Source organism: Echeneis naucrates, chromosome 19, assembly GCF_900963305.1.
Source record: "Echeneis naucrates chromosome 19, fEcheNa1.1, whole genome shotgun sequence".
Classification (NCBI taxonomy): Eukaryota; Metazoa; Chordata; class Actinopteri; order Carangiformes; family Echeneidae; genus Echeneis; species Echeneis naucrates.
The window spans coordinates 14,174,929-14,199,979 of record NC_042529.1 but is presented as its reverse complement, the minus strand read 5'-3'; the positions used below and the strand labels follow the sequence as shown (position 1 = coordinate 14,199,979).

The 25,051-nt window shown below is 41.1% G+C and overlaps 1 protein-coding gene across 1 annotated transcript in view; it reads right to left on the bottom strand.

Annotated features, from left to right (window-relative positions):
* Positions 1 to 25,051, bottom strand: part of dnah9 (dynein, axonemal, heavy chain 9) — a 122,622-nt gene that overhangs the window by 53,751 nt on the left and 43,820 nt on the right. The window contains exons 37-54 of the mRNA XM_029528408.1: positions 23,608 to 23,895; positions 20,703 to 20,913; positions 20,498 to 20,625; positions 20,167 to 20,275; positions 19,643 to 19,790; positions 19,020 to 19,194; positions 18,066 to 18,239; positions 17,077 to 17,284; positions 15,872 to 16,037; positions 15,161 to 15,263; positions 12,266 to 12,505; positions 7,299 to 7,460; positions 6,182 to 6,378; positions 4,338 to 4,500; positions 3,994 to 4,117; positions 2,211 to 2,353; positions 630 to 791; positions 141 to 374 (exon numbers count right to left, since the gene is read on the bottom strand). Of these exons, the coding sequence (XP_029384268.1) occupies positions 141 to 374; positions 630 to 791; positions 2,211 to 2,353; positions 3,994 to 4,117; positions 4,338 to 4,500; positions 6,182 to 6,378; positions 7,299 to 7,460; positions 12,266 to 12,505; positions 15,161 to 15,263; positions 15,872 to 16,037; positions 17,077 to 17,284; positions 18,066 to 18,239; positions 19,020 to 19,194; positions 19,643 to 19,790; positions 20,167 to 20,275; positions 20,498 to 20,625; positions 20,703 to 20,913; positions 23,608 to 23,895 (3,135 nt within the window). The remainder of the gene's footprint in view (positions 1 to 140; positions 375 to 629; positions 792 to 2,210; positions 2,354 to 3,993; positions 4,118 to 4,337; positions 4,501 to 6,181; positions 6,379 to 7,298; positions 7,461 to 12,265; positions 12,506 to 15,160; positions 15,264 to 15,871; positions 16,038 to 17,076; positions 17,285 to 18,065; positions 18,240 to 19,019; positions 19,195 to 19,642; positions 19,791 to 20,166; positions 20,276 to 20,497; positions 20,626 to 20,702; positions 20,914 to 23,607; positions 23,896 to 25,051) is intronic.

Sequence of the window (25,051 nt, the reverse complement as noted above, 5' to 3'; positions counted from 1 at the left end):
CAGATTGTTTGTCATGAAACTGCAGTTCAACTTTCCATCAGCTGATGAAGATAAGATATGAAACAAAGTTCCGGAAAAGCTACTAAATGCATCTTTTATAAACATCTCGTGGAGTTGTGACATCTGCCAGAGAAACATACCTGAGCTGAGGTGCTGTTGAGCTTCTGCAGTCCGTTCTCTAGCCGCTCCATCTTGGTGGTGAGGTCTTTGCTCTTCTGGCCCAGGAGACTGCGGTACAGCTTGATTTGCTCCAGGAAGGACTTGGGTGTGGTGTAGTTGTAGCGCCGCTCATTGGCAAGGTACTCCTTGGACATCTGATTGACGCTCATGTGCACATAGGCCATGAATTTACTCACTGACTCCTTCACTTTAGGCTGTGAGAAAGTCACGCAACTGGTTACCTTGCATTAAAAACAGATGAGTCTGCAGATTTAGCTGGGAAGCAATATTTCTTGGGGCTCCACTGTGAATTCAATTTTGGGGACTTCCGGTCTTGCCCTTAAATTTAATATCATATTCCCTGCATCATATTTCCTGACATTTGAATTGCATTTTCAGAGTGTGAAAATTATCATTGTAGGTGCATCCACCCATCCTTGTGTGTACAATAAAGTATGAGTTGCTCTCACATCAATATTCTCCACCTCCTGTAGGAACCTGTAGCTGACCGACTCCAATGCCTCCTGCGGCCACTCATGGAACCAGTCGATTGCTGTACAATTCACCACAGCAGGGAACTTCCTGCTACGCACCCTCAGCTTACTGCCCACCGGAGAGAAACACAGTACCACCTGTAACACACACACCAAGGTCAAACAGAGCAAAGTGTTGAGTGTGATCAGCCATTTTCTTTCCCCTGTGAGTCACATTCTAATTACAGTGGGGGGATTCCTGCTTTGATTAGTACTTCTTCATGGTCAAGAGGGAGAGTGGAAAACTGTGAATTAATTCTTAGCTACTACACCATTAGGCAAATCAAGTCTGTGGTAAACATGTGAGTGAAGAGTGTGTTGAGCTCTGAGCTACATCAGACTCATTCTCGCTGCTGGAGACTAACAGCTGGCTTGTTGTGAAGCTCCGCCAGATGCTCAGCACCATTAGACTGTGGAAACAAGCATGCAGAGGGCACAGCTAAAGAAACTACTGATCATGATCAACTGAGGAGGACGAAAGAGCTGCTGACTGATCTTATATTTTCCTCTTCCACTATTTTTTTTTTTTTTTTAATATACTGACATCTGCTTTCATTCAGAGGAACACTTGTTTAAAGATACCATAGGGTTCTACATGTGCAATCTTCACAGAACCTATCAGAGATCAGTGACCAAAAGCTAATCAGTTCACACCTGAGTCCATATGAACATTTGCACTAAATGCTAAGATATTTTCTCAGGGTATTATTGAAATGTCTTGTAAATGAGAACAGATTTTTCTGCAAGAAAAATAGAAAAGTTAAAAATTAAATGCAATAATGCTACACAAATTTTTATTCACAATTTTGTGTCCAACTTGGGGTCCTGACCCCCAAATTTGGAACCCCTGAATGAACATAATTATTCTGTGATGGTGATTAAGGTAATAATGTTGACGCCGTTTTTTTTTAAGTGATGCCGAGTCAACTGCATTCCTCTCTGTCTGGACAGAACTAAACAGGATAAAACTTTCTCTTTACCAGTCCGTGCCTAAGGGACTGCCTCCCCATTAAATCACAATCCAGCCCAGCGAGAGAGTTTGTGGGTGGTGACGGTTGGTTTGGATGTACACTGTAATGACAGGAAACACAACCCCCTGGATCTCCTGCTCTCCCCAGGGGGAACAAAGCGACAACGCATCGGTGAAATTATCTGCAGGTTAACGACAGCTCCTGCTGGTGATTTATAATGATGCCCGACGCTTCCCAACGCGCTCAAGTTCGTCTAGAAATGTCAGGACAGCAAATTGTCAGGGGAGAGGATTCATCAAAGAGCTAGATGGATATCCAAGTCTGAGGGTTGTTTTATCTTGGAATGCTAAATTAGTGTGTGAAGCAGCATGCTCCTGATGTATTAAGAGAGGATGGGATCCAATACAGGCACAGTTTTATGAGATTAATGACAAATCCCTTCCCTGAGGAGAGCCCCTCAGAAAAACTTTTCTGCACGATCAGTGGGGAAACTCTCAGAAACAAAAACCACCCTGCTCTGTATCCGGTACTTCTCAGACTGGCTCACCTTGAGCTGTCTGCGGCCACGGTCAATAAAAAACTTCCAGCAGTTTTCCCTCGTATCCAGCAATCCTGAGCTGCGGACCTCAGGCCTCAAGCTCCCAATGATGTTCTCCACCTCATCGTCTGCGAATAGGTCAGGAATCTCTCCTAGACAGATTACATGAATTGGATTAACCGCTGAAATGAACAAAGCTGCCTAGGAACTCCCCTGCCTGTTACTTTGCAGTTGCTCAGAAGAGTTAATGAGTATCATGGCAATTTAAGATACAATGATCTAAGTGATGATAAATCCCTCAAATAAATTACAACAACAAGTTTAATAATTTTAATTTGGTCATTATCATCCAATGAGCACAACATCTGGAAGCCTGGGTAGTAATCCACAGATGAGGAACCAGGCTGATAGTGACATGAAGCATCCTTTTACATTTTCTGCGTCCAGCCTGGCAAATAAGTTGATTTGAATGAGAGTCAAGTTCCGTTTCCTACTTTTTTCCATTTTTTTTTATATTCTCAGCACTGATTGGCTCTCGTTTTCACCATTAGCACTTTCCATTGCCTGACTGAGTTTACCTGGTCACGACAGGGTTTTTATTTATAGCGTTAACTTCAATTCATTCAGTCTCTCTTCACCATGGCATGGGGCAGCTGTTCTGGTAATTTGTGGTCCTTTCAGTTTCCTCCACAGTTCTTTTTTATATTGACACTGATCATTTATCAGAAAATCTAAATTTGATGGATTTTTTCTGGTATCTGAATACAATCCCCATCATGCAGCACAATCTGAGCTAAACCTCCTACTTTACAGAAATAAATCTCAAAATGTAGTAATGTTCGCGAATGACCTTGTAGGTTTGAAAAGCATTTAATAAATGCCGCCATCATAAGAGGACCTGCTGCCAAAAAATGAAAGGGAGGCTGCAACCTGAAGCACTGCGTTCAAAATGACCTCTGGCTGCAGCTGAATGAGAACCACTCATCATTTGTCCATGTGATTACAAATGCAACACTGGATTCAGTGCTGCTTTATTAAAACCTAACTGAGTTGGACAGATAAAATAAAAGTCAATGAACCTGGTGCCTAAAAAAGACAGAGGTTTTGCTGCCAAGGTTCTTCTGCCATGGATATCCATACCTGAAGATTGACGATTTGTAGTTGGTCACATCTTGTAATGTTCACATCTTCAAAAATCAAGCTTGTAATGTTTGTGGTTCCTTTGAATGCCCTCTGTCACTTTCTTTGGAAAAGTACTGTTATCTATGTTTTTTTCAAGCTCTGTTACATATTTTTTCTGCAGTATAGATGTGTCTATAGTAGAAGTAGAAAAACTACAAAGGCTGTTTAGATGGGTCAGGTGTCCCCCCAAGAAGTCTTCTCTTTGGGTTTTCTGTCATGAATAACATTGCCACGTTAAGCCATGATGTGCTAACACAAAAACAACAACCTTTGGAACAATAAGTAAAAAGAATTTGTGTCGGGAATACCCATCTCTAACTTAACTAAATTACTGAATGAAGTGAATCAGATAAGCAGCAAAACATTTCAATAAAATGAGCATGAGCATCTGCTGACATCTACCATCTTTCCATATGCAACAGTTTTGCAAACTTCCTAATACCTGCACTGCTGACAGAGTATAGACAGCTTTTGAATCTCAGTTTGTTCAGTCAGTTGACTGATGCTCCAGAAATGGCACCACAGTGATTGTTTTTTGGGATGAGGTGAAGCAAAAGCATTTCTCTTTCACAGAACATGGCAGGCTGTAATTGGCAGAACCTGCTGTTACCTGTCGCCAACAGATCATTGACCAGAACGAGGAACTTCTCATCTGCTACTTGGGCATCAGTCATTAGGAACACAGTGCCAACATTCTTCACGCCAGCTTTGATGAGGAGGGAGGCCAGGTCACTCTGGGTGACAGAGGGAGACATGAAGTAGGACAGTGACAGGTGAGATTAGGCTTCTAGAGACCTTATTTATTTTGCACTGATACACGCCTAAGTGTGTGGATTGAATGACTGTGAAACAACTGCAGAATTCTGTTTAAATTCAGATGTCACCTGATTGCATGTAATGAACTTTTAAAAGAGACAAAATGACTTGTTCAGGTTGAAGTTTTTGCTGTGAAACCTTGAGATCTGCGATGCTGTAGCCTTTTCTCAAGGTAATCTGGAAAACCTCCAGGTTGGAGATGAAGGCAGCCAGTCGAGTCAGACTCTGCTTGCCGCTGCCGCCCACTCCGACCAGCAGTGCATTACCCCGTGGAGACTCAAGGATTCGGTTTACGCGGCAGCTTCATGTGGGGGTGCAGAGAGCCAGGGAGGGGGGGAGATTTGTGCGGGAGGAATGAGTGGAAAGGGTGAGATAAAAGTTAAAAGACAAAGGGAGGTGAGATGGATGAAGACAATCTGAGTCATAAGACAAACAAACATGGGTAGTTACTGTGTCTCTGCTTTCACGCAGCTTCACACCACCAGCCTAATCACTGTGCTTCATTAAGAACAATGAAATGGATTAAACATTAGACTCAGTCGTACTGTGCTCAGGAGAATCTTTACACCTTCCATAAAACCAGGTGAATCTTCCTCATCTTTTCACTTTAAGCAGATAAATTATGATTATTATTAGCTATTTTGTTGCTCTATTTGATGCTGCTGCTAAAAGGAATAAACAATGGCATTTATTTAGATGTCTTAGCCAGAAAATGATGACAATCTACATGCTGCTGTTTGACTGGTGTCCATGATTACACTTTGAAAAACAGATAAAAGGACTGACCTTTTCAAAAAGAAGTTGGATCATAATACAATAAGACATTATCCATTGTATTGAACTTTATCTTCAGAAAATCAAGCATGGATTCAAGGATTTTACCTGAACACCCATTGCTTTCCTTTACTGAAGAAGCTTCTAGTTCACCCCTGCAAGTTATCTTTGATCTTACTCAAGCTTCTTTAGTTCACATCACTTGAGGAATGAGGCTAGGGTTGTTATCAAAAGCTATGTCTTACCAAACAACTATCAGACCATCAGTTCCTGCTGATTCAACCTTACACTAACAGGTAGAAGTCAGTGATTTTAAGTACAGTTGGAGCACGTCAGAGGAAGGTGTGTGAATCAAAACAAATAGTGTGTATATTCATAGTGACAGAAGAACATATGATACAACGGTGAGGCTTACTGGTTTTTCAACATTTTCGGAAAATGGGGGCATTCCATGGATCGGAAGAATAACCCCTAATCCTATATCAAATTTCCTTTACAGATACACAGTTATTAGGATCAATTCATTGTTGATTTGGGTTTGGCTCAGTCAGCATCATCTCATCTCCTCAGGCATTTCAGTCAGTGGACGAAACATCTATTTTTGTGGTGTTGGAGTCTTTTGGAGGATATTTAATCGAAATAGATTTGATGGACAAACAGAATGTGATGAAGTCCATGCTGGTTTTAATAGGGGTGAGTGTGTTATGTTATTTATAATGATACTCACTATGCCTGTCTTGTTAGCATAGCCTGCTAACTGACTAATTAAGCAGCAAATAAATTAGCTGGTTATTCATTCATTCACTCACCAGGCACACACCTAATTTTTAGATGTGCTGGGAGCTAGGCGGAGTCAGGAAACGCAAAGATAGCAAGACCTGTGGGTGATGCTGCAGACGCCACTTCCATTTTAATTTACACCATTGTCTGTTGATAGCTTAGAGAAAAATGTAGACTGACAGGATTCTACATTTTTAGGATACTGGCCTGTTGAACCTCCAACAACCAGGAGAGCATGAACACATTTTCAGACGAAGCCTCCTGTGCACCTTTGTTTTGGTGTTGTGTTGTTTAACAGAATTTCCTGTCTTCTGTCTCTTGAAAACTGAACCTCTGATCCTAAAACACCTGTAAAGCCGGTTGAGCTCCTTGACAAAAATGCCATATTCTCTCCACACAGTCCCCTGGGTTCCAAAACTTCCACTCACATGTGAGCCATGGCATCCTCAAACAGCACCAGGTTGAGGGTGGCATTGACCTCATTGTAGCTGTCCAGCACTTCCAGCAGGATTTTGTTGAGGCTGCTCCAGGACTCCGCAGCCATGTACCTGGGCTCCCCCAGCCCACGGGCGAAGTGGCAATATAGATTCATCTCCTTAGTCTTCTCCAGAGTCTCCTCCATGTCCTCAGAGACACATGCGTACGCACACACACACACACACACACACACAGAAACACACACAGGAACACTGTAGTGGTAAACGTAGAGACCCACACACTACCCCTGTCAGCAAAACATTAGTGTTAAGCTTAAACAGTCTCGACAGGGACACAGCTGAATATCACAGCTGCGCAGAGGGTGACCTAGTTCATTTTCACCCTGGCAACTATTGAGCTCACAAATATTCCACTGGAGAGATTTTGTCTTTCTCTTTGGGATGTCTCTTCCCTCTGCAAACCTTTGCTGGTGTAAATCTGAAGTAGGTGTGATGAATGAGGTTTTGTCCAAAGTCACATAAATATTATGTGCCGATGCAGTCTTCATTTTTCATAGTATCACTTGAAAGCACTACCTTACAGAGCAACAGCCTCCGAAGACATTCTTGTTTGCATGTAAAAATAGCTGGAAAACATGCTGCATATTGCTTAGTGGCATGGGGGCAAATTGTCACAAGTTTACAGAAGATACTAGCTGTGAATAACATATTGTTGAGTGGGTTAGATTATTTTCCCTCCTTCCCCACTTTGTTCTTTGGGTGTGTGTACACATGCACTTGTCAGGTCCTTCATTGTGGCACGGCTAGTGTGCATGTAGTAGAGCCAGAGAGGGGAACAGTAGGCAGAAAGCCATTAAAATGTTTTCCAATTTGCTGGGTTCACCCTGACACCCTGCAAGACCTCCACATCACACTGATGAATATTCTTTCCAACCCTCTCCTGCCTCCCCCCCAACCACCCAAAGTCCAAAACATTCCCTTTTCATTCCTTCTCCTCGCTGTGTTGGCCACTGATGTCCAGATACAGATACTGAGCAGGCAGCCTAATGATTTCCCCACCCATCCTCACACTCTTGTATTCTCTGCTGAACTTTGTAGAAACTCTCACCTCATAGAACTTTCTCACTGTGTCCACCTGCAACTTATCAAAGGCCTGGAAGTCCTTGCCCTCCACCAGCTTGTCTCTGTAGACCCGGTTGCACTCGTGCAGGTAGATTTTTAGCAGGTCTGCAGGGACTTTTAGGCACTCACTGGTACAGAAGAGAATGCCCTAGGCAGAATAGAGGAGAGAAATGATTTGAAACTACAACAAGAAAGAAAATAAACAGAAGTCACTGTGGGCTGATCAATGGATATGAGTGGACAAGCTGTTACTAGATCTGCTAGGGAAAGTCATGCAATAACTGTGGTCCTCTTCTTTCATGTGACTGTCACCTAACTATGCCTGCATAAGTTCTGTGGGCAGACGCTGGATGGAAGAAAGGACTTATGAAGATGAATGACATGTCTCCATGTTCCTGTTCTTATCCATTTTCAAACAACCATGTCTAAAGTCACTTCCTTGTGTTGGAAAAAATCTTGTTCCAATGATAATGCATAATGCAATAGTCCATTACATTTTAAAGATTCTGCTCTGTAACAGCTATTAATGATCATGTGAAGCAATGATTGATAGATCTTCATTACATGGAAAATTATTACAAGGCACTCTATTTCAGTGTCAGCAACACATTCATCCAGTTGGGAGATTAAGTCAACAAGGTGCATCCTTTGGGCAAACCAAAATTAGCAAAATATTCCAAATTTGTTGGGGGGTCTATTTTATTTAATTTCAACTTTATTTCCATAAGGACAATGAATTCCTACAATATTCACATCAGCCATATTCATCGAGTGGATTAAGTAAAATGTTACTCTGCTTCAAATGTCACATCAACAGAAAGCTGATTAATCATAATTCTTAAGTTCTTTAATCAAAAACAAAACTATCAACTTTGTGTTGGTGTCAAATTAAACAGCTGATCAACAGACTGACCACTGCCATCCATAGAGGCATGGTTAAAAAATTATTTGTGTTTTCTAGTGTTTAAATTCATATTCTTCATCATCTTCTGTTAAATGATGATTAATGCTCCTCTGGATGAGGCTTGTGTGATGTCTTGGCTTTCTCAGAGGGCCACAGCCAAGTAGAACAGGGGACCAAATCTGGGTGCCTCACAGTACAGGTGGCGTAAAGGATGAGTAAAGGGACGAATTGGCACAGAGGCACTGTTTGTTCCCCTCCGTGCACTGTCACCCAGGAGGTTTAGGCAAGCAGATGCTGTGTGTTCCCAGCCCCAGAACTTATTCTAATCAACAGAAAAATCTCTGGGGGTAAAGCCAGCTGAATCTGATCTGCCTTCATATCTGAGCCCTGTGAATGTGACAATTGGCTGTTAAATCCACTGTGTAATAGTGCAGATGGGAGGTGTGCTCTGGGTGTATGGTTATTTCTGTTGCTTGGTGAACTGAAAATTCAAACTTATTGCTGTTTCTCTAGATCTATGCGATATCAAGTTGTTCCCACATGTTTATGTGATCTAATGTCTTGACTCTTAATAGTCCATCTTATTCAGCACAATTCCATTGAAACTATAACACTGCATTTTTTTGAGTCAGTGTACCTGAGACAAACAAACAAACAAGCAAACCAAAAGAAAAAAGAAACTATTGCAGCACTATGTAACCGTCATACTCACAGTGTAGTTGTTCATCGTACCAATCGAACAAACAGCAAAGCACTAACAATCTGAATGGGGGAGAACTTTGCTTTCCCTCGTTCCAGCTGACTTTGGCAGCCTATCTGCACCACTCTGTCCAAGATCTTTCAAGGCTTTGTTCAACTCAGAGGAGAGGGATTAGAGAATTCTGGGTGTCGGCATGTATCTGTCTGTCTGTCAGACAGCCTGCTGTGGGTACACTTTCCTCATAGCCAGACAGCTGCTCTGAGACCCAAACAATGATGCCCCCCTTCCAAAAAAATGCACCCGGCTGACTAACTGCGGAACATCATACAGACATATTGTACAGTCAGTGCTGTTTGGTCTCAAAGTCTCTTATGTACTCTCTGTCCTCCTTTCACTCTGTCTCACTCTCATCTCCTTACCCGCCTCCTGGGCTTTGAGGAGCTCATTTAGGCTGACGCGGGGAAGACAAGCCTACAGATATGCCTGCTGGACATGGCAGAGAACGAACACTGGTAAACAGAGATCTTTGACAATGCTCTCGGTCTGATGCCAAAATGTGTGTCTAGCCCTGTTAGTGTGATTTGGCTACTGTACTTCATTTATGGTATACCTGATTCAACCTCTACAGGGTATAATAATTGCCCTGACACTCGGAGAAATCGGACAGTATGACAGTCAGTGAGTGATCAGAAACAAAATGGAAAACTAAGAAGAAAAAAGCCCCTACTTTCTACTGAACAAAACAAACCCAACTTGAGACTTTTGTCAACAATTAAAATTAATGATACTCAGATAAGATGCAACCTGGAGCTTTGTCTGATCCTGTTTCTTTGTTCACATTTAAAAACACTTTCACAAAATTCACAGTCTCTCTTTGCTCATCTCTCAGTATCTTTAGACTTGATCATAATGAAACAGTTACCTTTGGCTGCATCTCCAAAACCCAAAGTTTTAAAAAGCAAAATGAATCATAAAAAGTTCCCTAATTATTTCAGTTGAGGTAAACATCTAAGACGTCAAGCCAGTAAAACACAGAATGACAATTATTTAGGCCTTGTACTTATAATAAAAGGAAGTGTTTGTACTGTCACACGAAAATGTTCCCACTTCTGGAGGTCTAAAAGCACAGATGTTTGGTGGGGGAATTACAGCTGAGGCAGAAATGAGAGCAGTAAGACTGCTCACTTTCTACTGCCTAAGGTTAGAGCCAGAAGCTGAATAAGTTAAGCAAAGAAACTTCAAAGAAGCTCCAGGAGCCCATTCTTGGCTTTTCTACAATTTCTCCCTGAGTGGAGAGAGGAGTGGCAAGAAAGCTTTGACACTGTTTCCTCTTTGCGGTTATTGGATGTCCAGTCACATTGTGCAGGACGGCCCACTCAAATGCTGGCATCAAAGTGTTTTGATGAGGCTAAACTCTCTGTTACTTGAAGGCATGTTATGTGTGATCAATGCTCTAAAAGTCTTGGGATCATCAGGGCTGTGTTCAGGGATAGTAATTATGTTTAATCTCAGTGCTCAGGCTTAAACCTGGAACAAAACAGCTCATTATAATGGCTGAAATCCAGGAGTCATACAGGAATGCCTCAGCATGTTTAAAACAAAATAAAGTACTTGTTAAATGGTCTTCTTTCTCAATTACTGGGTGAATAGCCATGAAATCTGGTTCATGCACCCCTTGGGGAATCACTTCGAAAGGAACCCAAATCAAACTTTATGGTTGGAGGAGAGTACAACTACATCTACAGAAGGAGTTAAATAACCACACCTGAATTTCCTGCTTTTCATCTATGATTTAAGTGCCAGGGTACATTAACCACCACTAACATTAGGAACTCCTAAAAATCTGACCAAATTGAGCTGCTTTGTTTGTAATATAGGCACAGTTTTTTAACATGGAAGAAGAATGAGTGTGGAATGTGTTTCCTTTGTTTAGCGTCATTATCGGTTTTACTTTAGTCCATATGGTTTATAATCATATATCAGCCTGAGCTGCAGCGCAGCCTCAAAAAGCTGCCACACATTGCTTACCTTTTTAAAACCCTTGCTCCTTAAAAAAGTTACTCTTTATCTTTATGGAATGTTTAAAACATACGATTTTTCTAAGGCATAAAGTTTTGTGTCATTAAAGAACTCTCTTGGTGAGGGGGAAAAAAAAAAAATCATATTGCAGCACGGCAGCGTAGTGGTGAGTGCTGTTGCCTCAGTAAAAAGGCTGTGGGTTTCATGCTTGTGCTTGGGGTTGTTCTGTGTGGAGTCTGCATGTTCTCCCCGTGCCTGTGTGGGCTTCCTCCGTATACTCCGGTTTCCTCTCACCATTCAAAGAAATCATGTTTGGGTTAATTGCTCGTACTTATGGGTGACAGTCTGAGTGGTCGTTCCTCTTTGTCTGTCTCTATATGGAACCTGTCGAGGTTGCACCTTGCCCTCGCCTGATGTGATTTAGAATTGGCTCCAGCAACCCCCCGCGACTCGGAACCGGATAATGATGAATGAAAAGAAAGATTTTTTGATGATGCTATGGTTTTTGTTGCGTCTGCTTCTTAAAGAACGTGTTCCTTTAGATCAGGGAAACATGATTTGCAGTTAGTGGGGTCTCCAGGGCACAAAAACACTTGTGTTGCTAATGATGCCCAACAATGTTGTGACACATTTTATCTTTTTCCAATAATAGCAGTGCCAGACATTTCAGTTATATTTGGATTAATTATGCAGCACTAGAGTCAGGCACTGCAAAAGGTTCGACAGTTACAGTTAGGACACATACTCTTGTCATTAGCCATTTCAATATATACACAATATTGTCTATAAAAGAGCTTTAGCACACTTTTTGTTAGCATCCTCTACAGTATAGTAACAGTATACTAAGAACTATACTAAGAACCCAGACTTCACCCCTGAGTAGAATGATAAATAATGAAGTTCCTATAGCTGAATGGCTTAAAGCATTAATTATACAGTGTTAAATGAAAGAGCCTGCCCTCCATGAAACCGTGGAGGATTCTGACAGAAATATTGCCCCAAAAGCTTCTCCCTTGACAGCCCTCTTGCTCTGATATTATATTCATTTAAATACATTAAATCATCACTAACACCCATGGATCATCACTAACACCCATGGAAGTGCAAATCCATTCTATTTTCTGTTACACTTATTTTAGACTTATTTCGAGCTTTCAGACTCCGCTCTTAAATCAATAATCATTTAGATGAGAGATTAGTGACAGAAGCACAGCTTTTTCCACATGGGAAGCAGAGCTGCAGAAACAGAGAGAAAAATACCCTTGTTTAAAATAAAAAGAGCTTTAACCTTTAGACTTATGTACAAGTATTTTTGCTCTCTGTGTGTCACCTGGAAGATGTTGGATAGGTCTCTCAGGTTGAAAATGTAGTGGAATTTGACTGCATTGGGGAGGAAGGTGGAGGATATGCGCTGGTGCAGGGTCAGAGCCAACTGAACTAGGGTGGGGCAGCTCTTCTGCAGGGCCACGGTGAAGCCCTCGCCTTTCAGGTGCTGAGACAGGATGGAGTTGTAGATGGAGCTCAGGGCCTCATGTCCAGGGAACGACATGGCAAAAACAGAGAAGTGCCGCTGTGGGTGAACAAGATGACAATAAATGCGCTGCTGGTTATCTTTTAGACAAAAAGAAAAGGTCACTCTGTTTACAGCAGTGAGTGGAATGAGACTGTCACTCTGTCAATCAAAGATCTGTCTAAAACTCAGTTATAACAAGGGTGTTTTAAGAAAAGAGGTTCGCAAAGTTTTCTGAAACAGTAACCAATTCAATGTGTATTCTTGTTGTAATGTTATATCAGATTCTATGTTTTGTAAGATAAACACTTTTGTGTAATTTATTTAAGACAAAATTATTGTTTTTATATAGTTTATGTTTTTTCTTCCAATAAAATGTTGAAATTATTTTCAAAGTCAAATGGGATTTTCGGAGACCAGCTGTGAAACAAAGATCCTGATTAGGTCTCATCAGCCTGGACTACTTGTTACTGTATTTTTCTTTATAGCAGCTATCGTTTGGTTTGTATTTTAATGCTAGAACTGTCACTATGTTGCTGTAACTGCTGTAATTCACTGACAAGGAGACAATATATTTCCTGTTTTCACCAGCACACACAGTGTACATGCGAGGTCACTTGAAACATGTTTTCAGATGATAGTGTGGATGGACACTACTTCTGAAACCGTGCTAAAATGATAATCTGGACAGAGATAATTTCTGTTTTAATAGTAGAATTAGTGTGGACATAGGCTATGTGATTTGTAACCATGCAGACATTTTCAACAAGTTAGGGCAGGAACAGACGTCTAGACATCCACATTTAATATTTTTATTCAGTCCACTCTGATGCCTATAACATCCTCTCACACATGGAGATTGAATGTTTGACTGAACAGACAGCCCATGCAGTTGGTGGTCTCTGGCAGAGAATAGCTTGAATATTTTTCATTCTTTTACATACACACCACTATGTTGATACCAGCCAATAATATCTTCCTCAATGACTTCTCACATGAACAGTAAGTGAAGATCCAACATGTGACATTTCATTCTGATGTCAGTCAGAGAGACACATAAACAACAGCAGCGCTTGTGTGTATAAACAGCTCTGACTTGTGACCTGTGTGACCTTTTATGCTCAAGCTAATAATGACCACCCTCTCCCAGCAGCTAAGCCAGCAGTAAGGTTGTGCATGCAAACAGTGTGACCTTAAAACTGCACACCAGAGTTTGTCCTCCCAACACTCACTGTTTCTCTGTAGCACAAGTGGAATGTAACTTGTTAACAAGTACAGTCTTTCTTTTTCTATGAAAACATGTCAATGATCTGTGTGACAATTATTCAGTGGATGAATGCTCCCTTATTTTCACTCCCTCAAGGTGTCAAACAGAGAACATTTTGGCTCTTTAATTTAACTTTTAACTTTTTGTTTAATAAGAGAAATATTAATTAATTATATCCTTGCCCATTGAAACGATTCGATTCCCTAAACATGACCAGACTTTTATCAGAAAAAAACCCCCCAAAAAAAACAGGTTTTTGCAACAGCACTCATATGGGGGGCTCTGACAATAAGCACATGGTTTCCTTAAGATATGAGAAGGAGTTGAGCAGCATAAGCTGTAGCGATCAATGGATCCAGACTCTGGATAGTGGTCTTGATTCTTTGTTCATGTTTGTTCATCGGGCAACCTGTTGGGACTCTTCAAATAATTTTATAAAGAGTTTGGTCTAGACCTGGTCAATATGTAAAGTGCCTTGATGTAACTTTGATATGATTTGGCACGATACAAATACATCTTATTTGATTAGATTTTTTTTCTATAACTGAGATAATGTTTAAATGACACAAACAAAACCTGACTATGACCAGGATTCAGTAAGGATAACTATAACTAACACTATAAATAACTCACTATATATGTATATCGACTCGTGTTAGAGAATCACAGTGAGTGGCATCAATAAAGATACAGAGCTGTAGTACACATTGGAATCAGGACTATGTATTTAAAAAGTGAAGCTAATCAGGTAAAGAAGTCAACGTAAAGTTACAGTAAGAGCTGATAAGAAGCTTGTTCCACCATTAGAACAAGACAAGACATGGACAAGAACGTTGCGAACTCAGGTGAGCTTATGTACAGGTGTTGCGATGACCGACCACAATCATCATCATGCAACATAAATAGAGAAGAAGAAATTGTCACCAAACATGACACCCAGGTCTCTCATGACCTGCACTGGAGTTGAAGAGAGGGCTGATTTCTTTGTCCTCCAAACTTTTTATTCATCAGACCAAAACCGGCTTCAGTCTGAGATATTGCACAAACAAGCAAATTAATAAGCAAATAACAACCTTCAGGAAATCCACTGTAATTTCCTAAATGGTAAATTGTGATGAAGCATAGTGAAATTCACTTTCCTTAAAGTTTAGTCAAAATCTAATCACCTAATCTCTACTTCAATGCCCCCAAAAATGAAATAACCGAAGAAAAGAAATTATATGGTGAATGGAAATTTTGATGAGAAAAATTACAAATGAATTAACAAATGTGAACAGAAAAGCATATTAAGATCTCTCAGATTTATTAACAGGAGGCAAATATAAAGACTTCCTCTTGTAAAATGTGTCAGAGGTGATTTTGCACATATAGCCTCCACAGTATGTTGAATAACGAAAGGAATATGATGGGCTGTGAAAGTGCGTGTGTGCGTGTGTGCATTCATGTACCTGCAGTCGTGGATTGATGGTGAAGCTGCCAGCTGTGGGGTTCATGCAGGACACATACTGAACGTTGTGTATTTCCTTCAAAAGCAGTTTATTACGATCATACCTGAAAGTAAATAGACATGAAAATAATCATTATCTAACAGCCTTGCATGCACAAACACTAACAGACAAACGGCACACACACACACGCACACACACACACACAAACCACCCTCTGCTGATATGAATGCCTCAGCTCCTACTTAAGCTGGCGTGGCTTCTCCTCCCTCCTCCCTCCCAATTTCATACCTGAAATCCTCCCAATATATCTTAAATGGGCTGACCATGTCGAAGCCAGTCAGCCTGTGTCTAACGCAGTGGAACCATGTTCGGAATGGCCTCAGTGTGTCAGAAAGACAAGCAACAAATTCCTCTAAGGAGAATCACACTGCCCCTCTTTCACATTTGACTTTTCACTCTGAGAAAAGTTGGAGCATATTGACACTGGGTAGGGATCTGCCTGGATATAAAAGCAGGGTGCTTTCAGTAAGAAGGCCGTTCTTATGAATTAGAAGGGTATTTCACCTAACTATCTGCATGATCTAAGTTAATAGAGGCAGAAGTTCATGATTCAAGCAATTACATTGAGGACATGCTGTTCTTCTTTCAAACAGCAACTGTTTGATCACAGAGTCTATATTGCATAGCTGCTTGCTAGTATGAGAAACGTACCAGTGGTTGTAGTCCATGTGCTGTCGTATTAGTGTGTGAGGCTGCACTGTACCATATGCATCCACCTCAGGCATATTCATGTCATCTATGAAGTAGATTAGTCTTCTGCTGCCAGGAGGTCCGTAGTTACGCCCTGCCTTCTTCTCTAGGGGTTTTTCCAGCACCGCTTCATAGAAGATGAGTGAAAAAGCAGAGATTAAGGAAAGAAAGAAGTATATTCATAAACATAATTAGAAGCAGCTTAGTTTCTGTCTTAACTGGCTATGCTATGCCACGCTATAGAGGACATTGGTTCCTACCTCATGCTTCGGACCCCCAAAAGAGTCACAAAAGAGTCATGAGATATATGACGTGTGAATGAACAAGAGAAAAGTTTTTCACAGATTTGGTTTAACCTTTAAGCGTTCTTTGTTTTGTTTTTTTTTTGTTTGCATTTTGGAAATATTTCATTTGAACAGTGAGCAATTCACAGACGTGCACCATATGTGAGGGCTTCACTGGGGGAGAAAAAGGCAGTAATGCACCCTGAGGCATGAGACACTGCCAAGTAAGTTCATTATAAAGTTATTGTTGTTGGCTTTCAGTAGACCACTATTTGCATATTTGATTTGGCATCATTGCCTTTCCAGACACAACCTGGGGATCCAAGGGACAAACCTGCTGTACCATTTATCTACTGTAGTGTTTGAGAACGACATCAATACAGCCAAGAAAACACCAAAAAAAAAAAAAAAAAAAAATTCACCCCTGTCACACCCCTGTCCTCTACATTAAAAATTCTGTTAGACAGTCATCACATTAGATGATTTTTAAGTAACTACTAACAGAGACATGTTGCTAGATAACTATAGTGCACTCCATTGAGGGATATAAAATTTAAATGCCATATTTTAGTGACTGACATTGAGAAAAATAGCTCCTTTGAGAAATGAAAATGATAAATGTGTGAGACACGGAGCAGGACAAGGGCAGGCAGATGAAGGGTGGAGATTTAATGAAAGCAAAAAGATGATCAGGCACAACAACATCTAGCTGGAGAACAACAGGGCAAACTAGCCTTGGTAGGAATGGTGTAATGATTAAGAATTGGGATGGAGTATGAGAGCATTTGGGTGACAGGTAAGGAAAAGGGCAAAAGGCAGGGACAGAGATGGTCAACCAATTAGAAGATAACATCTTTTCCACTGCAGCTGCATGGTTTCTACCTTGGAGCATAGCAGACGTGGTATAATAGTTCAAGGGGACATTTTTAATCATGTATTTCTCTGTATCCAATGATCCCAGTTTGTCCCCAACAAGCACAGACTTTCCAGTCCCAGCATTGCCAACCAACATGACAGGTCGACGATTCTCCAGGAGGCGGTCCATGAAGTAACGAACTCGAATGGTTTCCATCGTGTGGACAAGACATGCCTGGACACACAGAAAACCATATTTGCATGGCCCAAATTAATAGCAACACATACTAAAAATAATAATGATTATTAATAGTCAATTATTTCTGTTGTAAATGTTTTGTCAACTGTTTGATGATGATGCGTAAAAACACATTTTACAGTTACATCTAAAAGCAGCAAATTATGAATTATTACATAATTATATATTGTTTAAAAGCAATGTGGATGTGTGTTAGTTTACTGAAAAAAATTTGTAACACTATCTGGCAGAATATGCTACTTTGTTTATATTTTTAAGATTTGGCATTTGTCTACTCAAGTCCATTATTATTCCCAAACAGACATGACAGACAGTCAATAATATTAACATAGCCAACGTATGCTAAATCAACCTGTCAGGCTATATAAAGTCTGAGTCCAATTTCTTCTTTGTTTTTTTTTTTTGACCCCACAAGATAAACATCACATTTGAATTATTATGGACATAAAAGTGTTTTTCTTCTTAGCATCAGCAGTGGGAGTCAATGTCATCCCTAACATCGGTTGCCTGTCTTAACTCAGTTGTGAGCTCCAGCTAGTTGTGGTCTTGTGTGTTGTGTGTGGACTGTGCAGATACCAAACAGTAAATTTAACACAGCTTCACCATGACACAGAAGCAAGTTGTTTTTACTGAAATATTAACCTGTGAAACTTGAAACTGTTAACCCTTGTTGATTTTTTTATTTTTTCGTCTGTCTACCAACTGTTACTGTGTTCAGTCTGGAGAATAAAACCTTGTCCAAGGAAAAAGGTCATACCTGAAGTGGTATATGTGCATCCATCTCAAACATGGGCACCATTTTCGACCAGGGTTCAAATTTCTTGCTCTCTGGGTCGATGTAGTAATCAAACACAGTGCCCTGGGATGGGAACTTGATGGTTTTGAAGTGAGCCACCCACCACTTGCTGAACTCCACTCTGTAGTCCACCACCTACTCACATAGCGCACACAAAGACGCAGAGGGTGAATACTCTAATGACGTCCCCCAATGCTTCCTCTCCTCCATAAAGTAACTATGGATTTGCGCGTTTGACAATGTTGTGCATTCAGAGGAAAAAATAAATGGCAGTGACATAGAAATGCAGCCACAGCAGCTGAAGGGTAGAAAATGAGAGATGGCAGGCTCATCTATCCATCTGTCGGATTCACAGAGTTGAAGTAGCCTCATCACCTGCTGGCTGTCAGCTTCGTGCCTTCATGCCTGCATCTCCACCCCTTGGTACCTGTCTCTGCCATTCACTACCAAATCTACAGTCAATAAAACCACTTAGTATTTAAAATGTATTTATGGTGGCAAAATAAAGTGGAGAACATTTGTACTGAAGAGAGAGCAGTTTTATCCTATAAGTTAGATGGACCTGCTTATTGTACGCAACTAACTGGATTGCTTAGCAACTGCTTCCCAAGGCTTTGCTCAGTTCGCTCAGTCTGTGTGAGCGGGAATGGAGTCCACTTCATTTTCAGATGGAGATCTCTCTCTTTTCAAAAACCTGTCTTTCTTCAACTGGGAATAACAATCAAATGTGACACACTGGTGAGTTGCATAAGAGCCACTGAAGCTTAAATAAAGCCAAGGAATGGAACACATTATTTCTGAAAGGCGTTGCAAAGAATTAAAAATCTTTCAGCTTTTTTAGTTTTGTCAAATTCTTTTCTCTTTTTGTGGAACCACTTACTAAGTGCTTCACATGGCTTAAGGACTACAGAATACCTGGTCTTGGAACATGGCTCCCCCAAAGGCCCAGATGGCAGCAAAGACGAAATACAGCTCATAGAGTTCTTTGGCGCTGTCTGGTGGAGTGTTTTCTGGAGTCAGGAGGCACTCCAGCAAGTAGCACAGCATCTGGACCATACTCTGCTCAGGGATGGGGATAATTTTCTTAAACCTGAGCAGAGACAGACACATTGCTTTACTAGATCAATTCATCAGTGAAAGAAAAAGTGGAAAGTTCACATTTTTTAAAACACACAATTATATTGTGTTTGTTTTCTTTGTTTTTGTTTTAACAGATTTAACAGGAAAAAAAATTCAGCGACTGTGTTTACTTCCAAGATGACAGCTGACAAACTATTATAAGCACAGCTTCATACTAAGGACAAAATATTCCTCCTCTGTCTCCTTCCTCTGCTTCCTGTTCCAACAGCAGTGCTGATGGAGGTGTTGGAGGAGGCAAGTGGTCCTGTACAATAGAACAGCATCCAATTCCTCTGAGTCAGCCCCTGTTTACTCTGGTCCAACCCACCCACTTTTTTAAACAGTCCCACCCCTCTTATGTCACACCCCAACACCCTGCATCATCTCACTGTGACACAGCTACAGAGGAGCTGCTTCACCTGGATCTGACAGCGTCCAGACAAGAGGGGAGGTACTTCTCAAACAGTATGGTCAAGTTGGCCCTCTCTGATTGGACGCCCCTCCTGTCAATCCAGCTGGATACTGGTGGGTTCCAGCCAAGGTCTGCTGGATTTATGTACAGGATGCCTGGAGGAAAGAACACATGTGACAAAGCTTAGACACACCGGCAAAATGTGTTCTTGAATCTCACAGCCTGAATTGTGTCATCATATACAGTACACATAGCAGAATTCTATAAATAAAAGATCATACAACACAGAATTTTTAAAAAGTAATGAATTGCATTGTGATTAAGTGTCAGATAATAGTTTTCCTGGTTTGGGAGCTCAACAGTCCAATATTTAGATTGTGGCTATTTTGTCATTTGTTTTCAAATAATTTTCTGCTGAGCAACTACTGCTAAAAGGTAATTTTAATGTGTTGCTACAATCATCTTTTCAGATGAACCTTTTAAAAATTTTAACTACTAACACCTTTGACATAACTTGAGAGGAGAGGCTACCTGCTCTGGATACAGTTGCGGGGGTTGCTGTATGGAGGTGGCTGACCTCAAACACCAGCCTCATGGTGGCGTTCATAGGGATCCTTTCATTACTGGCCAGAGTGAGCACCTGATAGAATATGAACATATTTGCACACGGTAAATCTGAGAAGAGAACAGTTCTCTTTGTATGTTTTACACAGTCAAAGCTTGGATTCTTTCACCTGCCATTTTCATCTCATTTCACTGTCATTAGCATAATGTGATTTATTTTCATATTCTATGAAAATAGACAACATAAGACTCAACTCAAACACATACACAAACAAAAAAAAACACAGTTTGCTCTCACCTTGTTGTCATCCATGACTGTGTTGAGGGACTCAATCCACATTGGATCAATGTCCCCATCCAGAACAATCCACTTCGGCCCACTATGATTGATGTTGGCCAGCTCGCGCATTATACTGGAAAAAAGGCCTGTGGGAAAAGAAGCATTATGTTGGTTAGTCAGATCAGGTGGTGTACAGGTAAAGACGGTCTTTGCAGGACTTCACCATCTTTCCACTCTCTTGTTGCAGGGTTGATGATTCCAAAGAGTTCGTTGTTAGTGACAGCCTTTGGGTTCAAGTCTGCCCACACAGGTCGGCGCTTCATGTTCTGATAGGTCCTTTGCAGTGACCTCATCACCTGACTCTTTCCGGTGCCGGTGCTCCCAACTACAAACACGGAGTGACGCACAGCCAGCAGCTCCTCCAGTTGCACCACCTGAAAGAGGGAAATACTGCAGTTAATCACTGGGACCTGATGGTAATCAGATACTCATGAAGTAGCTACTCCGCTGTAATGGTCAGACTGTATCTTATCCTTAATGGCCTGGTTTATAGTGAATATAATGAGTTGCAGAAAGACATCTTGGTGCACTGTTCACAGTCTACAATAACGGACAATTGGGTCTCCTGGAGGTACACATAACTGTTCCCTCATTATTTGCATTTGGTTAATTCAAGCGACCATCTGCCAATATCACTCTTTATATGCAGATTTGACCAACACTGACAACACCAACTTAAATGTCAACGCATGTAGAATTAAATCCAGTCTTTTTTTTTTTTTTTTTCATTTTTTCATTAAATTCATTTCATTAGTTTTGTTGAATACTATAGCTGACATTGGCTCTGGAGGCAGCACAGATCATCAGCAGTTGATGTGGAATTAGAAAATGTTCTTTTTCTATTACTGGTACTGCTGGGAGAATTCAACACGCACGTCAGCAATGATGGAGAAACCTGGAGGCGCGTGATTGGGCGGAGCAGCCTCCCTGCTCTGAACCCTGATAGGTTCTGATAGGTCCTTTGCAGTGACCTCATGACTTTTTCCCGTGCCTGTGTTCCCGACCACAAACTAGAGGGTGTGTGCCAATCTACTACTGGCACACACATCACTCTCTTTCCACTCTCTTGTTGCTGGGTTGATGATTCCAAAGAGTTCATTGTTAGTGACAGCCTTCATGTTCAGATAGGTCCTTTGCAGTGACGTCATAACCTGACTCAGGTGATGAGAGGCAATTACAGGGGCATTACACTACTTAGCTACCCCAGAAAAGCCTACTCCAAGGTACTGGAAATGAGGGTCCGTCCAATTGTCAAACTCATGAGCAACGGACCAGCTCTTTACTCTCGCTGGGATCCTCAAGGGGGCCTGGGAATATAATCTTCTAGTCCACTGTGCTTTTTGGAGCTGGAGAAGGCATATGACTGGGTTCCAAGGAATGTTCTGTGGGAGATTGGGGTGAGGTAGTAACTTTTGAGGGCCATCCAATCCCTCTATGCCCAAAGCGAAAGCTGTGTGCAGATACTTGGCAGTAAGTCGTTTCCGGTGGGTGTTGGCCTCCACCAGGACTCTGCCTTATCCATATCTGTTGGTGATATTCATGAACAGGATTTTGAGGTGCAGCCAGGTGAGGAGGGGTTGCAGTTCGGTAGCTCGATGGTTGCATCAATGTTTTTTTACGGATGACGTGTTCCTTTTGGCACAATTGGCATTAGATCTACAGTGCTCACTCATCAGTTCGCAGCTGAGTGTGAAGTGGCAGGGATTAGGATCAGCAAGTTCAAGTATCTCAGGGTATGGATGGAATGTTCTTTTTGTGTAAAATGCACCTTTTAGCCAGCTGCCCTCTCATTACTCATTAATACACACAAACACACAAATATCTCAGTATAAACTTTGAAAAAGATATCATCCAACAGAGGAAAATAATTATAGACTTATTCAAATCAAACAACTAAGAAAAAGCTAAGAAACCAAATTAGGAAAAACTCATGGATATTTCACATAAAAATCCAAAACCTTTTCTCTAATCTTGAGTCAATTTAATTAAAGATTTCCTCAGTTCCTTGAATGTTCAAATGGTATTTAAATAGTTTTGCTTTGCTTTCCCTATGGTTTCTTAAACAACAAAATTCCTTTTAAATTTCCCAGTGTAAAATCTTCATTTGATACAAGTCTGAAGTACCACCACATAGTGAGTTACAAAGAGTGACACAGACAAAGAAAGAGAAAGAGAGATTTCTTCCCCACTTGTACTCAAACATACAGCTAGTGGAGCTAAATCAATGCCATTGACCGGCTCCTCGCAGCTCCTGTTCCCTATCCATTCATCTGGAATGCAGGCAGCTTCGCACTCTCAAAGGCCCAGGTTTATTACTGCTTTGATGTAGGGAGGGCTAATACTAGCACAGGCTAATGCCTAAAGGTATGCAGTCTCTTTCACCTTGCCACCCCCACCAGTCTGAAATCAAAACGTTGGCCACACAAACAAAGACTGTTAAAGTTCAGGCTCTGGGGGTGGATGGTTGTTATTGACAGTTCCACCATTTTCTCTCCCTCCCTTGCTTTGTTCCTCCTCCTCTTTGTTTATTTCCATGGCTGTCTCTCACAATGTCAGGGTTAAGTGGCGTGGTGCAACGCTAGCCTCCATTGATGGGGTGTTATGTGGTTCCTGTGTCTATTTGACCTGAGGCAGATTGCACTTATTTCCCCTGGTCCTATGTTCATGTGTCTCTGACATATAATTCCTTTTATTTGTGTGTATGTGTGTGCATCTGTGTGCATGTTTGTGTGTATGTGTTTATCTGGATGTAATACATTTGCCCAAAGTCCAAATCATCCAGATGCTACAGACTTTGACACTAATGTGCATTTCCTAGTGGAACATTATGATGTGGTGTAAATAGCTTTGGGGAATAATTAAGAATGTAGAAAAATCTAAATGAGTGCCTTTATTGTAAAATCTGTCAAACTTGTTAAGGATGAATCCCCAAACCCCCTACGCCTTCATCTCTGACTCGTTTACAACATTTGCAAGTCTTTTGAGTCATAATAAAAGTAGAATTTGAGAAATTGCAGCAGACAAGCATGAATTTTGCTGGCAGGTTCAAGCAATCATCTTTACTTTACCTTGAGTACAAAACTGTCCTCGGCCTGTAGCTTCAAGCCCAGGATTGACTCCTTTACGTGCTTCTCAAAGTCCAAGTCTCTCTTCCTGGGGACATCCAGCGCAGGGAACAGATCTCCGATCAGTCCCATGAACACCTGCATGTCGTCACTCACAACCTTGGGAATGTTGAAGTCCCTCAGTGCCCGCATCAGCACCTGGTCCTCTGCTCGGCTGGGGTCCCCTCTCTTCAGGGAGCCGGCCACCACCAGCACTGACTTGATGGCTCGGAGCCCCCAGTCGTAGTGGTCCTTCATTAAGGCCAAAGAGAATTTAATCAGCAGAGAATAGATAGGCTTCTTCACGCACACAGGCAAGACTCTGGGGAGGAGTAGGAGTAGTAGTAATAATAATAATAATAATAATAATAATAATAAGGCAAAGGAGAACAATGTAGAAAAAAAAAAAAACTTTGGAAATCTGGAATCTGAGGAATCTCATCCCTGGAAGATGCCCAGTCTTTACAGAATCTTTTAGTGGGAGAATAAAAACTGTGACTGCTGAGTTGTTCTACTCTTCATTTATAAATGTTCCATTATGCCTCTCCAACAGATCCCTTCAATTCTTAAACATGTAAGATTTTTTCACAGATTTTAGCATTCGTAGGGTTGTGTGGGTTGTTTCAAAACCAAAACCATCAGCTTGAGTTTCTTAAAGTGGTTCATAGCAGAATTTGCTTTGGATCTTTCTAAAAAAAACCTTGCTTTCCCTTTCTGCTCAGCGGACCTGCAGTTTTATCTGAGCTTCTCTTGGTCTCCCAGATCTGGTCTGGACTGTCATAATCCCCCTTTAACTGCCATTTGATTTTGACATTTAGGTTATGAAAATTTCAGGCTGGAAGCACTTTAATATATTTTTATGTCTTCCTCTGTGTTGTAGGCATCACTTAGCTTCATTTCCAGATCCCAGCTCCACTCACAGAGCTCATGGTTGTTGAGTCAGAGACTTTATCAGCTCTCGACATTTTTAAGAACAATCCACAAGTCACTTTGCAAGTCTTGAAGTCAATTAAAACCCAAAATGAATAGAACTTATTGTGTTCTTTTATTTAACTTCTATAACATCAGCTGCTTTAATACTCCTGAAGCAACATATCATTTTTCTTAACTTAAAGCAGGAAATGAGGCTAATTTAATTAACTGTGGATCTGTTCAGGAATCAGTATCACTGATGTATGTATATAACCATGTATCATGGTTGGAAACCATCGACCATGTATCAGTTGAAACTCACCCTTTATTACTGTGGTCCCCTGTGGCCCTTAGAGGTCCTTTTGTTTCAAACCCAGTTTCAACAAAGACAGGAGATTAGCTAAATAGTTCTGGTTGGTCTGAAGAAATAATGAAGCTGTCATATAAGGTACGGGAGGGTGAATCTGCTGACAGGCACTAACAAAACCATCTACCC